Source organism: Cyprinodon variegatus, unplaced genomic scaffold, assembly GCF_000732505.1.
Source record: "Cyprinodon variegatus isolate N-32 unplaced genomic scaffold, C_variegatus-1.0 Scaffold150, whole genome shotgun sequence".
Classification (NCBI taxonomy): domain Eukaryota; kingdom Metazoa; phylum Chordata; class Actinopteri; order Cyprinodontiformes; family Cyprinodontidae; genus Cyprinodon; species Cyprinodon variegatus.
This window is the reverse complement of record NW_015150603.1, coordinates 951,538-966,237: the sequence shown is the minus strand read 5'-3', so window position 1 is coordinate 966,237 and position 14,700 is coordinate 951,538. Positions and strand designations below refer to the sequence as shown.

General features: G+C 36.1%; 1 protein-coding gene across 2 annotated transcripts in view; it reads right to left on the bottom strand.

The window, feature by feature from the left end:
• Positions 1-1,610: 1,610 nt before the first annotated feature.
• Positions 1,611-14,700, bottom strand: part of LOC107086356 (FXYD domain-containing ion transport regulator 6-like) — a 16,555-nt gene continuing 3,465 nt past the window's right edge. Inside the window, exons 2-8 of one of the 2 annotated variants that reach the window (XM_015377243.1) lie at positions 12,372-12,425; positions 11,986-12,009; positions 5,757-5,792; positions 5,566-5,640; positions 5,340-5,376; positions 5,171-5,220; positions 1,611-3,187 (exon numbers count right to left, since the gene is read on the bottom strand). In XM_015377243.1, coding sequence (XP_015232729.1) covers positions 3,150-3,187; positions 5,171-5,220; positions 5,340-5,376; positions 5,566-5,640; positions 5,757-5,792; positions 11,986-12,009; positions 12,372-12,420 — 309 coding nt within the window. In that variant the 5' untranslated portion in view covers positions 12,421-12,425 and the 3' untranslated portion in view covers positions 1,611-3,149. Of the gene's footprint in view, positions 3,188-5,170; positions 5,221-5,339; positions 5,377-5,565; positions 5,641-5,756; positions 5,793-11,985; positions 12,010-12,371; positions 12,432-14,700 lie in introns of both variants that reach the window. The other variant, XM_015377244.1, reaches the window with a different exon arrangement.

Below are 14,700 nucleotides of genomic sequence, written 5' to 3'. Positions count from 1 at the left end.
ATTCTCAGGGATCCACCCCCATTCACTCCTACACACACCAGCACACACACAAATGTTATGTCACACTATCCTTGTGGGGACCTTTGAATGACTTCTGTTCATATTACATTAATTTCTATGGCCTTAACCTAACTTAAACGTGATTCACATCTTAGTCCTTAACCTAACACTCACCCATGCAAGAGAACTTTTCCTCATGGGGACCAGTGGTTGGTCCCCACAAATACCTATAAACCCTATGAATAATATACTCCTGGAAAATAGTCCCCACAAGGTAAAAAAAACAAAAAAAAAACATGGCCACACACACACATAAGCATAATTTTTCCACTCCTTTATACATATTTCAGTTTAGCCGCTCAGTTACATATTTACAGTCTCATAAACTTAGCCCAGATAAAGATGGGAAGAGCCAACCTTTGGAATCATAGTAGAAAAAAGTAGAGAATTTAACAGTCTGTGCTGCAGATTGCCATTCCACGCTTCTCAAAGCCTCAACAGCAGTTTAACCTTGACTGACATTGAGCACGAGGATTATTCTCTGAACCGTGTGCTCAAGTTGGAAGTGAAAAATGAATATTATTTAAAAAATTAAAAGAAATAAAACTACACTGTATTTGAACACACTTTATTTGTTTATGCCAAAGCACATCAGGTTGCTACACAACAAGGCTTTATGCAGAAGATAAACACAGCATTAGTTGTACAGCAGTCTGCTCTCACTCTTTGATTTCACTTGCCTCAAGTTACCTCTAATATAGACTGGCACATAAACACACTGCTTTCCTCTCCAACAGAGCACCCACACTTTATTTAACTTTCAGAGACTGTATGGTCATTTATTAACCATGACAGAGCTAAACAAAATATGAGACAGAAAAGTAAAAACTCCTGCTTCAAAGAGCCTGCAGAAGTAGCAACTGTGATTGGAAAAGGAATCTAATCACAGCCTGCTGTAGACTGGTTAATCCTGGTGGAGCCAGTGACGCAGCAGTGCAGTAGATACAGTATGTGCAGAAGAAAGGCAGTGACACAGCTGATGTGTGAGCTCTTTCCACAAGTGGTTAAACACACTACATTGGAGGAGCTCATACAGATACCTGCAAATCCCGCTCAGAGAGCTGTGGCAGTTAAGATTGTCTCTTATAAGGCTCATCACGTCTACATGTAGAGATACACAAGCAGCTCATATGATGTACTCTCAGTCATACACATTGGAGGACAAACATACAGGGCCTGACACTAGAAACAAGGGACCAGGGCAGTAGCCAAGGGACATGGTATTTTCATAATGTGGTGTCTGTTATGAATAGAAGATAACACTAAATTTTATATTTCCCCCCAAAATATATATATACATTAGTCGCTACCTCTGTAAATTTTGCTGTTTTAACCATTATATTCAGAAACTTAAACAAGACTGTAACTATGCCAGGCGTATGTGTGCTGATATAATTGGTCACTGTCTAAAACAATAAAAGAGGTGTGGAGCCTTGCACGTAAGCTTCCTGTTTCTATGAAAGTCGTGCTAAGGTTAAATGTTAGAGCTGTTTTTTGTTTCATCTTCCATTTCAATTTTGTTTTTGTTTTTTTCCATGAGTAGCAAATATCTGATCAATCCTATTTATTTGACCTCTCGAGTTTTGATTTCATCAGTATGGTTTCAGTCATTTGAATGAGATACAACATTTGATCTTATGCAATACAATTCCAAAAAAGCTGAAAAACAAACCACTGCTCTTTTTTTTCCAAGTTTACAATACAATAATTTTAAGTAGAATTTGGGAATGATTGGTTCGCTCTTTGCTCTAATAGCTATTTCATTATTTTAAAAGAAGCTTACTCTCACAAAAAAGTGTTGTGTTAGAGGATCAAAATAAACTGAAATGTATTAAGTATGTTTCACAACATTTGCATATGTCAGCCAATCATTTTTTTTTTTTTTCTGGTGTATGAGTGTTAAAAAATTCACACCTTTACAAAGAGTTCTCTTTATAATGGCTTATAAATAGAAAAATAAAAACCTATGGTCTCGTCAATTAAAATCTAATATAATGGCTAAATAATGACAGTAAACAGTAGAACAACGTAGCTGTTGTGTGAATTATATAAAAATGAAACACATTTTATACCAAAAAAACAAAAACAAAGAAAAGATTTGACACTAATAAACTTTGTATTTTATCATAAAACAATATATTATATTTTTTATGATTTCTGTTCCACATGATCAAGGTAAATTGAACTGACTGCTTCTTCACATACTCCATGTAGTTCACTTCCAAAACACTAAGAGTCACCTGCCAAAATAACATTGCTGTGCACCCACACTTCAAAGGCATTAGCAACAGTGGAATGACTGACTGCCTTACTGATGCACTTTTAGTCCACTTGTATCTAGGATTCTGTATAAAACGGTAATCATAGCATTCCTAATTTCTTTGAAAGTAGGCCATATATATTAGGAACTTTTTAAAACGGACAAGGGAAATTTCAGAAACCTCTTCAGTTAGTTGAATAAGGTGTAATATGTTGTTATGTACCAAAATAACAAACTACTGTCCTTTCAATGTGTTAAAAATTCTTTAGTGGGCAGGAAACTCCAAATTGGCTATAGCCCTGTGACCCACCTCCTCCTGTATCCAGCCCTGTAAGTATTTATCCAAACACACTTAAACATTAAATTACAAACATCACACCAGGATATTGTCCTAAACTTGTCGTATGTAAAGTATTTATATTTAAATACTGTAAATAAGTGTATAGTTTCTAAAGTAAACAAGACATTTTTTAGGACGGCTGACAAAACAACGGATTCACAAGTCTTACAACCTAAAGTCAATCAATAGAAGAACAACAAAACAGCAGAACGCACAACATTAAAATACTTTCAAGGCTTTAAAAGACAAACTTGAGTTAAAGGTGTCACAACAAACTGCAGTGAAAGACCATTACAGAAAAGGCACAGCAGTTGACAAGAGCACTGAAGGACTACACACAAAAAAATGAACACATAGCAAAATATCTATTTACATGTCCTAATTTTAAAGGTATACAACCTGTCCTTACCCTCCAATGCAACTAAATAGATCTATTCTCAAATCCTTTCATATTATTGTGGTTTCCTTTCAGAAGGTGTTCCAGTGGCATTAGTTCTCTGCTGTAGTGTCTTTGGCAGCCGCTGCAGCTGAAACAGAACAGATGAGTGTATGTAAAACGTTGAATCTCTTAAAAGAGTAGAAACAAAATAGCGATTTTTTTTAAACAGAAAGAGTAAAAAGGTATTGTATAGTATTTGACACAAGTCACATCGCTGACACAGTTAACGTGGGAGAATGTGTTCTGATCACATTAGATCAAAGTTAAACTTTGATCACACAAGCTTCAGTCGAGACAGGGTAGCTGTTAGGACTTGATTTGAATTGGGATGTAAGAAAAAAAGGCAAACATGATACATATACATAAATACACAACAAATACAAAATATACTACAAAGAAAACAATTTCGACCAGTAGGGGAAGGCAATCATCCATTCATGTGGAACCAGACCATAGACAATACAACAAATATTAAAGTTTCTGGAACAGGCCTCAAAAAATAGTAGTCCTTTTTTTTTTTTTTTTTTTTTTTAGTTATGAAAGCCAAACAATGCCATCTGCTTCTCTGGGTTCACCAGATTCCCAGAAATGGAACTAGTACCTCGTCTGCATCTGATGAGGGTCTATTTCACAAATACCGGTACTTCTGTCTATCTATGATCAAGCTCAGCTGTCTGATGTTTGCTCCTGAGGTAGCATGATGAAACTGTCCTTACAGAGCTAAATTAAAACTTCTTTTTCAAAAGTCATCTAAAACCTCTTAAAAGCTTTTCCCATTTAATCCTTTGTCGACATTATTTTCTCTGTCTTCCTTTTTGATTTAAGCATGTCTCTGCTGCCTCCTTCCCCAATAAAGCAAATTCATGACAGTTTCTCATCTTTTTACATGTAATCATACAGTGTTAATGTAAATGAGACAATATTGAATGGGGAATTGTTGGCTTGGAGGAACAAATAGGGTGTTCTGTTCCCCTGTAAGGGGATTGGGGTTTGCGATGATATCCCCAAACAGAAGGGGTGAACTTAGATTTCAGCTTTCAAAAACCTACAATGCTGTGATTGAGTTGATCCTTTCCACTATCATTGCAACCGCATTTGGAATAACTATGATCTGGATGACTGAGAAACTTCACCAACAAATTTACAGTTTGACGTCTCAGTCTTGAATCTGACATAAATCTAAACTAACTCACGTTCTGAAAAAGAACTAAGAGTTTTTACAGTTAAGGTAAAACTCAATAGCATCAGCTTCGCCCGACAGTCTACACTTTGAAATACTTGCAAGCCCATTGGGACAGTCACAGTTGCATGTCCTTCAAAAGTAATTCAACGTGCCTGACAAAAGCATCAGAAAATACATTGCCAAGATAATTATCTCACTTTCCTTCATTATCAGAGGAGATACAGATAAACAGATTTCTGCTGCCTTGTACAGTAGGACTGCCCTATTTCAAATGAAATATCACTTAGTATTAGGACACTATAATAAATGAGTTTGTATGTCGGAATGGGAAATATTGAATGCTAAAAGATTGCTTGAGTCAGACAGAGAGACTTGACAGAAAATTATATTTAAGAAATACTGAAACTCCAAAATAATAGATAGCTAGTAAATTAAGACAAAGACAATAGATACATTGGACAGTTATTGCTATTTTTTAGGTCAGCTTCAGTTCCTCTCTAAGTAAACTTCTACTAGTATCTTAAAAAACTAGAGAAACATCAGATCAAGGACACAAAAACCTAAAATAAATAAAGCTTACTAAGATATATGGCTTGAACTTCTGAACAGAATGAGAAGATCTGTCAGTAGACAGACAGACAGACAGGTTGATGGATTGATTGATTAACTGATTGATTGATGCATAATAGTTTTTAATGTATTAAAAGAGTGGTTAAAATAAGGATCATAAACATTTATATAGTTTAGTATGTGTTATGAGCAGAACCAAAACAATAAGAAATAAGAAAACCAGTCATCCCAAAAAATATTTTATTTGCACTTTGGTGACAGACTTAGCAGTGGGTATTGACTTAATTATAGATTTATGTGTTAAGCTGTTTGTCTTACCCTTTGAGACAACAAGGTTTTCTTCTTGTACCTCCTCGTCTCCAGGGGCCCTGTGGAGTGAATCCGCAGTTTGTCAGCAAAACTAAATTATGTTATGTAACGAAACATCAAGGGCCTCTCACAAACCAGGTTTCATTGTTTCTTTACCTAATATGTATCTTAGGCTTACCTGGGCTTCTGTTTTCCACCACAGCGGCATCGCCGACCTACAAGCAGAAAGAAAAAATATGATATAAACTACATATTCTCTTCCTTTTCACAATTTATTGTGGGATTGTAAATATACAACAGTGATAATATGATTATGGTCATCTTAAATTCTGTTAAAAGTTAAATAAGTTAAAGTGCACATAGGGACAATCAAAGAGGGACTGATAAATTAAAAATCTGCTTACTGAGGATTAGAAGGATCCCCAGCATAAACAGAACAACAGCAAATGCCAGTCCCCCAATTCTCAAACTCTCATAGTCTGGAAAGAAGAAATGCAATTATTTACACATATTCCAAAATATTTTTGAGTTATCATTTTCATATATTAGATACTTTGGTCAGGCAGCGTTTGCAAGACATCGTCTGAAAACCTACCATAAATGAAGGGATTTTCGTCAACTGAATTCTCCTCTGTAAATGTAGAAAACACAGAAAACCATATTACAAATGTAAATATGTAGTCTTCCTTTTTGTTTTTATGCACTCAATTCAACTTTCAATTCAGCTTATTAAAAAAGTACCAATGCACAAAACGTCATGTCAACAATTCAATTGAGTCCCACAGTCAGATTAGTTAAAGCTTATTCTATCAAAGGAAAGCTTGCTGATTGCATCGACTTATTGAGTTTGAAGGATTCTTTTAAATCAAATTCCATATTATTCTGAAAACAATCACCAGACAAATCAGAAAAGTATGGTGTATTTGGAAGAGAAAAAAGAAAATGCTCATAAAACTGTAAAATTATAAATAATACAATTTTGGGAGAAGGGCTAATGCTTAAACATTCTCAGTAATAAAGCAAGCCACAGTAAATGAAAACATGAATCCTGCATATTTATGTGCTGATTGCTTTTAGCCTCTGACAACTCCTTTCACCGCCATTAAATCATAGTCTCTTATTACTTAAGGGGTCAAAGATTAATCAGATTAGTTTGAACTCCTGCCCAAAATCTTTAGTCAACCCTTTCATTTTTCATTCTATCACTAACTCTTAGGCAGTGTTCGCTCAACTAAAAGTTCATTATTATGAGTATGTGAACTTTTAAAAATATGTCTCCATTCAGTCCCTTTTCTCAAATTAAGATATCAGACCCAAAGCTGGGTCACAGAGCCACGTTTAAGTTGGTCACATTTCTTTGTCTGGGCAAAGAGCCATGTAACAAAAAAATGTCTATTAATTTAAAGTGCAAAAGTGGGTACAGGTGAGTTTGCCCTGCAATTGGAGAGTTGTCGGTTCGAGCCCCTGCTATGGCTTTTTGTGTCGTTGTGTCCTTGGGCAAGAGACTTCAGCTGCATTGCCTATTGATGTTGGTCAGAGGGCCTGGTGGCACCAGTGTACGGCAGCCTTGCTTCTGTCAGCGGGCCCCAGGGCAGTTGTGGCTACAATTTAGTTTGCCACCATCAATGTGTGAGAATGTATGAATGAGTGAATGACTGAATTTAGTGTAAAGCGCTTTGGTCAAGTCTCCTGACTTGAATAAGCACTATAGAAGTACATCCATTTACCATTCTAAATGTCCTGTAATGCAAGTGTAGAAATATAATTTAACATTCTTGATGAAGGCACAGACAGTTTATATCAAATAAACATAGAGCTGTAAATGAAATTTTACAAAACAATAAAACAACAGGATGGTCAAAGCCTTCAGAACAGTGCTTTAAGTGGGCCAGCACACAACAGTTTATACATTCATGGGACTGTAGGTGTTTCAAATAAGTGGGAAATTGCAATAGAAAATGATCAAGGCTGTGATGTTCACCTAGCATAAAAAGCGCCTAAACAAATTGAATAATAACAGCAGCACTCAAGACAGTCCTTCACTAAACAAGCAAGTGGATGTCTAACTCCACAGGCTAGCATAAGTGTATCCAAAGGGAAACCTAATACTGCAAAAATGCCTGTTAGATAAACAGGCATGATGCGACAGTGGTGTTGGATGAAGTTTGCTGTGAAGGTTGTCGGTTCAAGCCTACAGTAGGCTCTGGCTTTCAGTGTAATTGTGTCCTTGGACAAGACATTTCACCTGCATTGCCTACTGGTGGTGGTTGGGGGGACTGGTGGCACCAGTGTAAAGCAGCCTTGCTTCTGTCAGTGAGCCCAAGGGCAACTGTGGCTACAATTAAGTTTGCCACCATCAGTGTGTGTGCGTGAATGGGTGAATGATTGAATGTAGTGTAAAGTGCTTTGATCAAGTCTCCTGACTTGAAGAAGTGCTATACAAGTACAGGCCATTAAGCATTTGGAAGGGCAGTCCACATGGAGCGCCAATACCTTGCAAGTTCTGTATGCTGACTTTAAAAATTATTTAATATATACAAAACTAAGTTATCACTGAGGTTAAAAGTTATGCACTGTTGCTTTAAGTGGCCATTATCTATGGCTCTAAATGTCATTCCAGCTTCCATTACATGGTTTAAAAGCTCATTAAATTAATAAGTGACTAAACAATTTCCTTGACTTTGGTAGCAGGGGCCCAACAGGGCAGTTGAGAGCTTACTTTAGATGTTTTATCATTTTGATTTTATGCATAACATTCCATTGTCATTGTCGGACTACATCTTACTATATATAAATATTATGCAGATCTATGCCTCTAAACACCATTAAACATAAATAGACTAACTTATTCCATGTTGGACAGTTTCCAGTTGCTCCATAAAGAAGGGAATGTTGCTCACTCTTAAGCTGTAAATTGCCATATATATGTATTTATACATTATTCCAAATTGTACCAGCAACATGCATTTAGATGGCTGCTTTAAGCAGAAATTACAGCCAAATTGATATTTCATAACAAAGCCAGAACATGTGCTATTACTCAGGTTAATAAGCTCCCTAGAGTCTTAGTCTGCAGTATGTCTTTGAAGAAAACACATCAAGTTTAGTCAGACTGTGATCCACAGTGTTGAAGACTTCCCGACTCAAACTTTGGTTTATGTCTAAAGCTCTCCTGGATCATTTTATCCTCTCAAAACCGTTTTAAAAGTGTTTACAACTAATAACTCAGAATGCATGAAAATTACACCAGTAGAATGTTTATGAATAAAAACATGTTAGATATCGTTGGAAAGCTTAGATTCTCCACACTTCAACCACCAAGTTCATTTTATGGACACTGTGAGCACCAAAGCACATTTAACACAGATATAGCAGCATGTCAAAATGTAAACGTGACAAAGCAGCCACAACAAGCAATCATTACTGCTGTTCAAAAAAAGACCTTTATTTTCTAGGATAAAAAATCTACTTTAAGGGATGTTTGAACCAATGCAGCTTGGGTCTTGTTTTACTTGCCCAATATTAATTTATATATTCAGAAACCAAAAGGTGTTAGCTTTCAAATAATGTATTTGTCATGTAATTTGCTTTTCCCTTTGGGTATGCAAAATAGACGAGAATTTTCCAAAATGAGGTGGATGTTTTAAGCTATGTATAAGCCTTTATCAAAATCAAAAATGAATGATCAGAAATAAATGTATGATAAGGGTCGTGCAGGATAGTCAGTCCCCACCCCCGCCTCATCTTCTCTACAGATCTCCTTCCACAATTGACATGTGTTTCCACCTTATAGCTTAACTCCTCCACCATTTAACCTTTACAATATTCCCCATCCTTGATTAATAAGAGGTCTGTTTCTAACTAATTTGAATCTGCACAATGCATAATTGTCATTCTATGCAACCAGATTAGCCTAATGGTTGTTGTGTCCTCCTAACTATGTGTGACAAACTGTATTGTTATAAAGTTTGTATTACTTTGTCACAAGATGGAAAACTTAGCAGATTTGCCACAAGATGGCAATTTGAATAAAGGGAAATTTCAATTTAGACCCCTCATGACTGATTTGCCATAGAAGGAGACAATATGGCTGATTTGCTGTTTCCGAGGTTTCAACAGAGGCAAGGAATAAGAGGGGTTAGCTATGTTCTGGGGTTCCCCCTTAAGTTACTGAGATGGAATAAGATAGAAGGACTGGAGCAAATTTAACAGCATATAGCTGTTGATAAAGTGGAGAGCTCCTTCAGTGAAAGACCGCATCCTAAATGCGCTGGGGTGTGTTATTGCAGATCCGTTTTCCCCGCAGCTGTCAAATATTGTAAACATAGCTGCACTAGCTAAGTGCAAAAAGTGTTTTTACATTCATGTTTTTAATTTGCAAAGTTTTATATGGCCATCAAGTGTTTAAATCCATGCTGTTATTGTATAGTTTCTAAGTGTGTTTTTTTGTCTGTGAAAAGCATATTTTTATGAAGCACGGCGAAGAACAAGTCAAACAGCTTGTGTCTGTCTCTGCAACATCTGATGCAACGTTTTTCCTGTTACACCCTGCAGGCTGAGGCTGAGCACAGAGGGTCCCACTGTGTATATTTCACCTCTGTTGCGTTGTATCACAATCTAAATCAAAATGTCAATCAAAATGCAAAGCAGTGCCCCACTTCCTAATCCATGCCCAATAACATCATGCTTTTAAGTGAAAATGGGTAAAGTATTTTAATTACAAAATACAATGGAAACTACATTTAAAGAAACAAAAACGCAGCTGCAACAAAGGCTGTGGCTGTGGAGTAGAAAGTGACCCTTAAAGAGTTTTCTGTGGATTTGCAAAGTATATTTTTAGTTTTGTGAAGATAACCATGTGTGTGCAGCACTGACCCTCATTGTTTTTTTTGTTTTGTTTTTTAAGGTTAACGACGATTTCTATTCTACTTGATCTAATTTCTTTTCTTCTGAGCTCCAACCGTGGGAACACTGTTTATTGAAATGTCTTATTGATTATGTCTATCCAGATCTAATATGCCTACTATATATGATTGCATGTTTACAAGAAGAGCAAGCCTAGCTGGTTTACTTTGTGACACAGATATTTTACCTTGCATTTTCCCCAAGGAGGATGTGTTTTACTTAGCTCTTCCTTTTTATTGTCAGACTCATGACACTGTCAACCAATCACTTTATAGGTCTGACCAAAACAGACCAGTAACCAGTATCTAAGCTTTTGGATTTTATCATTTAGTCTGAATATTCCATTTTGGTAACCATGCAGTATTATTTCTTCTATGGGTTCTCTTTACTGTAAAATCTCTTCTATTTTAAATTCAGGTTTTGATAAAGACTAAGCTCATTTTCAGTGGTGTTTGAACCAGTGTGCTTTAATTTGCACGTTTGCTATGTGACATTTCGCTTTTTGTTAAACTGTGACCTGAACTTTTGACTGATAATTAGTGAAAGTCAACACAAAAAAAAACACAGTCCAAATCCAACAAAGCTGAGGTAACATTAGAAAGTCTGATAAACTATTAATTGAGATCCCATTCAGACAACTTTATTTATTCCCTTCGGCCAATTCTGTCCGCAGACAGTGGTTGCAACAAAGGACACAAACATTCCACACACATGGACATAGAGGGGTCTATCAATGCACTGGATGATGGAAAAGTGGGGGATTCAGCCATTAAGTGCAGCAGTTTCCCATCAGCAGCGAAGTGACAAATGTTTAGGCAGAATGAATAGATGAAGGTAAATGAAACTTAAAAGAAATATTAAAACAACATAAAAACCAGTCTGAGAACAACATCTGCAATTTAAGAGCTTAATGGAAGAAGGAATAAAAGAACTTGCATATTGATTTGTTTTTCTACGGGGAGCTCGATAGCGCCTCCCAGGCAAATCGGCCTATCAGAACATGATCTGATTGAAGGATGATATGCTTAGAAGGATGATCGAAGGATAATATGCATAGCTTTCTGCTGTCTTCACAAGTTTTCACAATGCTGGTAAAACTATTTTTGTCCTTAACTGACAATCTATAAAACCAACTAATAAAGAAAAAAGTTATGAGACTTACAACAAAGGAACGATAAAAGACACATGAAATGAGTTTTGATGCAATAAATTAATTCAGGTTGTGCAGTAGGTAAATCTGCTGTTGGCATTGCTGTTGTCAAATTCAGAATCAAATATGGTGCCCAAGTACCTATACCTCTCCATAATTTAACCTTTTCATCTGGATAATACTGCTATTGCTCTGTTTTTGAGCTTTTTTTTCCTGAAATCAATGATAAGTTCTTTATATTTTGACAAATTAAGGTCCAAGTGGTTTTCTCTACACCAGGTGACAAAGTTGGACAAGGCTCTGTGTTGGCCTGATTTAGGGCCCTGTAAAAGAGTCAGCAGAGCTCTCTCAGAGAACATGACCAGGTACCCATCTCCACCTGCAGGGGTCTGTGTACATAATGCACAAGAAGTGTGAGAGGACACAGCACTGGGGCGAACCAGTGCTGGAAATTAAACAATTAGACACATGTTCACAAAAACACGACTTTATCAAGACAATTGTAAAGATTATAAGAATGTATTTTATAGATACAGTGAAATTTAAGCTACACCCAATATGTATAATTTCTTTTATTTAGCTTCTTTTTTTTTTTCAAGCCATTCTAATTTTCTCTAACATAATGACTTGCTATTTTGATACAGGAATTTTCCGTAATCTCTTTGCAGACTTACTGCTGTTTACTGTATTCTACAGGTCCCTACAGAGACAAACAAGAAACCAAATCTCAAGATTTAACCCTGGTAGTGAGTAAATGTAGCACACTTACCTTTTCCAATGGTGTCTGCATCAGCTAAAAAGCACAGAAAAGACAAGGAATTTAGAGCAAATACGAAGGAGAAGTAAGCAAAAGAGGAAATCTAATCATCTAACAAAAGGGATGAGATCAAACACATTCTAACTCTATGCAGACAGACTAATTCAAATCAAACCAGATTTTACAAGACCTCACACATCGTAGTGAGTGAGCCAGCTTATACAACTGACACATAAAGCCTTTAAGTGGTAATTGATCTTTTGCTAAACGTCATGCCCAGACAGGCCTTTTTTTTCCCCTGTAACCATCACTGTCTGCTACTATGAAAAAGCTTCCTTATGGATGGTTTGTGAATGTGTGTGTGCATTCGTTTTTTGGGTGAACAGGGGAGCACTTACCAGATACACACACCAAGAGTGAAGAAAGAAAGAGCAAAACAGTTTCCATGGCAACTGTTGACGCAGAATAAGAGACAAGGGATGATTCAATAAGAAATGTGTGTGTAAGAGGTTAAACACATAGCCACAATTATATTTATAATGACATATATCTCTTGAAAAAACACACTATTTTATATGTAGGATTTTACACTAAAGTTTACCACATACACATAAAGTTATATGCAACATAAACCACAGAAAACATCACCAGCTCAATCAAAACATCTGAAAGTGAAACTGATGATTATACTGAAATGTATAATCCATGTCAAGAGCCTCACATGTTCAGTCCCCTCTTGGAAGTCAGGAGGCTTTCTTCCCATTAACCTTGACCCATTTTCATGTAGACTGCTCACTGCGCTCGCACGAATCTCCATCTTCCACCACATTTGCTCAGAATCAACCATCATCATTTATATCTAACCGGTCTCTGATATCAATTGGTCAAAAATAGATAAAAAAAATAATCCCCATGTAAATCTGCTGTCACTGTATGTGTAAAAACTCAATCATTATGACCTGAAGTCTATACACTTAGTGTAAGCCTTATATATACATCGTTTGCAAGCCCTCCAATTATTTATTTGAAGAGAGAACCGATCTATAGGGTTTTAATAAAGCAGGTTTATAGCTCCAATATTACTGAAGTTTACTATAAAGCTCTTTATGTTGGAATGAGCCAGTGTTTCATTTTATTTGTTAAGTGTTCACATGGTCTTGTGCCAAAACCCCGGAGGAATTTAAGGGGTGAGCGAATGTTTTCAGTAGCTGACCCCAAACTGTGGAATAAGCTGCCACTGTAAGACAGACTGATTCACTTGCTGTTTTTAAATCTCCTCTTTAAACACATTCTTTATTACTGGCTTTTCACTTAATTTTAGAAGTTATTTTATTGAATTTTCTTATCTATCGTCTATTTAACATTTGTTTTATTGCTTTGCATTTTAATTTTTTTTATTAGTGTACAGCACTTTTTTCACCCATTTTATTTTTAAAATGATGTATAAATAAAGTTCTGTTGCACTGTATTAAGGTATGAATCAACTGCATTTAATGTTTTGAGGTGAGTGAAAGAGAAAGTAACCATATTTTACTCTATATAGTCATCATGAGGTGATAAGTTCAAATCAATGCACAGTTTCCACAAGATTGTTTTTTTTTACAGTTGTGCCACGAATAATTCAATGTCCTCCTTGAATCAGGTTTATTGGGCTTAACGTTTTCAGCTGTTTGCAATACATAAATTACAAAAGAAAAGTTCAACAAGGAAGATTAAACTGATCTTACTTCTCTTTTTCAAATTCAAAACAAAACAAGACCTAAAATGAATTTATGCAGTCTCGGAATCATTAACCCCCTGAATAAAATTCTCTGTTAGAGTACACTGTTTAGGATCTGGTTTGGTCTCAACTTCAACTGATGCAACTGAGGGAGAAAAAAAAAATCAAGACAGCAAAGGCCTTTGATTTTCCAGACATAAAAGTTCACTATATTAAAGTTATAGGAATGTTGGCTCTGCCACCTGGTGGAAGAATGTTACATTTATTGGTATTTATTCACTCTAAAAGATTCAGTTTGTAAAGACCCTTAAATGACTCTTGATTTGTTGGTTCGAAAGATGGGAGTTTTACTTTGCACAGGAATGCATGTAAGAATCACTATATAAATAAGGCAAATATATATTTGGATCCTGTTGAGTGAAGACAAATCAAACTAAAAATTTTCTGGCCATGCATAGCAAAATGGAAATTGAAAGGTCCCATTTCGAAGAAAAACTTTTGCTCAAAGTGCCCTGTCCGTGAGAGGATCTGCAGTTTGGAACTCACTTGCTGTTGATTTAAAGTCTATAACCAGTTTTATTATGATCGAAAAACAAACAAAACTCTGGTTATGTCAAAAACAGAACTGTACCCATTTTTGATGTTGTTCTGTTTGTCTGTAGATGTTGTCAATATTATGTTGCGCTATTTTAAATCACTAAAACCCTGGGAAAGTGTTAGGACTAGTGGGTTAGAGCAGTGTGATTGTTCTCTGAGAAGGTTGCAAGTATCCGGCTCAATCCCCCTGACCTCCACTCTGGGTTCCTGAGCAAAACACTTAACCTTAAATTGCTCCCCAATGAAATGGGTCAAAATCCAGAGAATGAATTTCCCCATTGTGGGACAATAAGGGGATTTACATTACATTATTAATTTAATTTTTAGAGGTACTTTTTAAAAGCCCAAAAAGTGTTGTGAATTAGCAGTTTCTATTGCACTATGAGGAAAACATGGGACTGCTGTTTTGT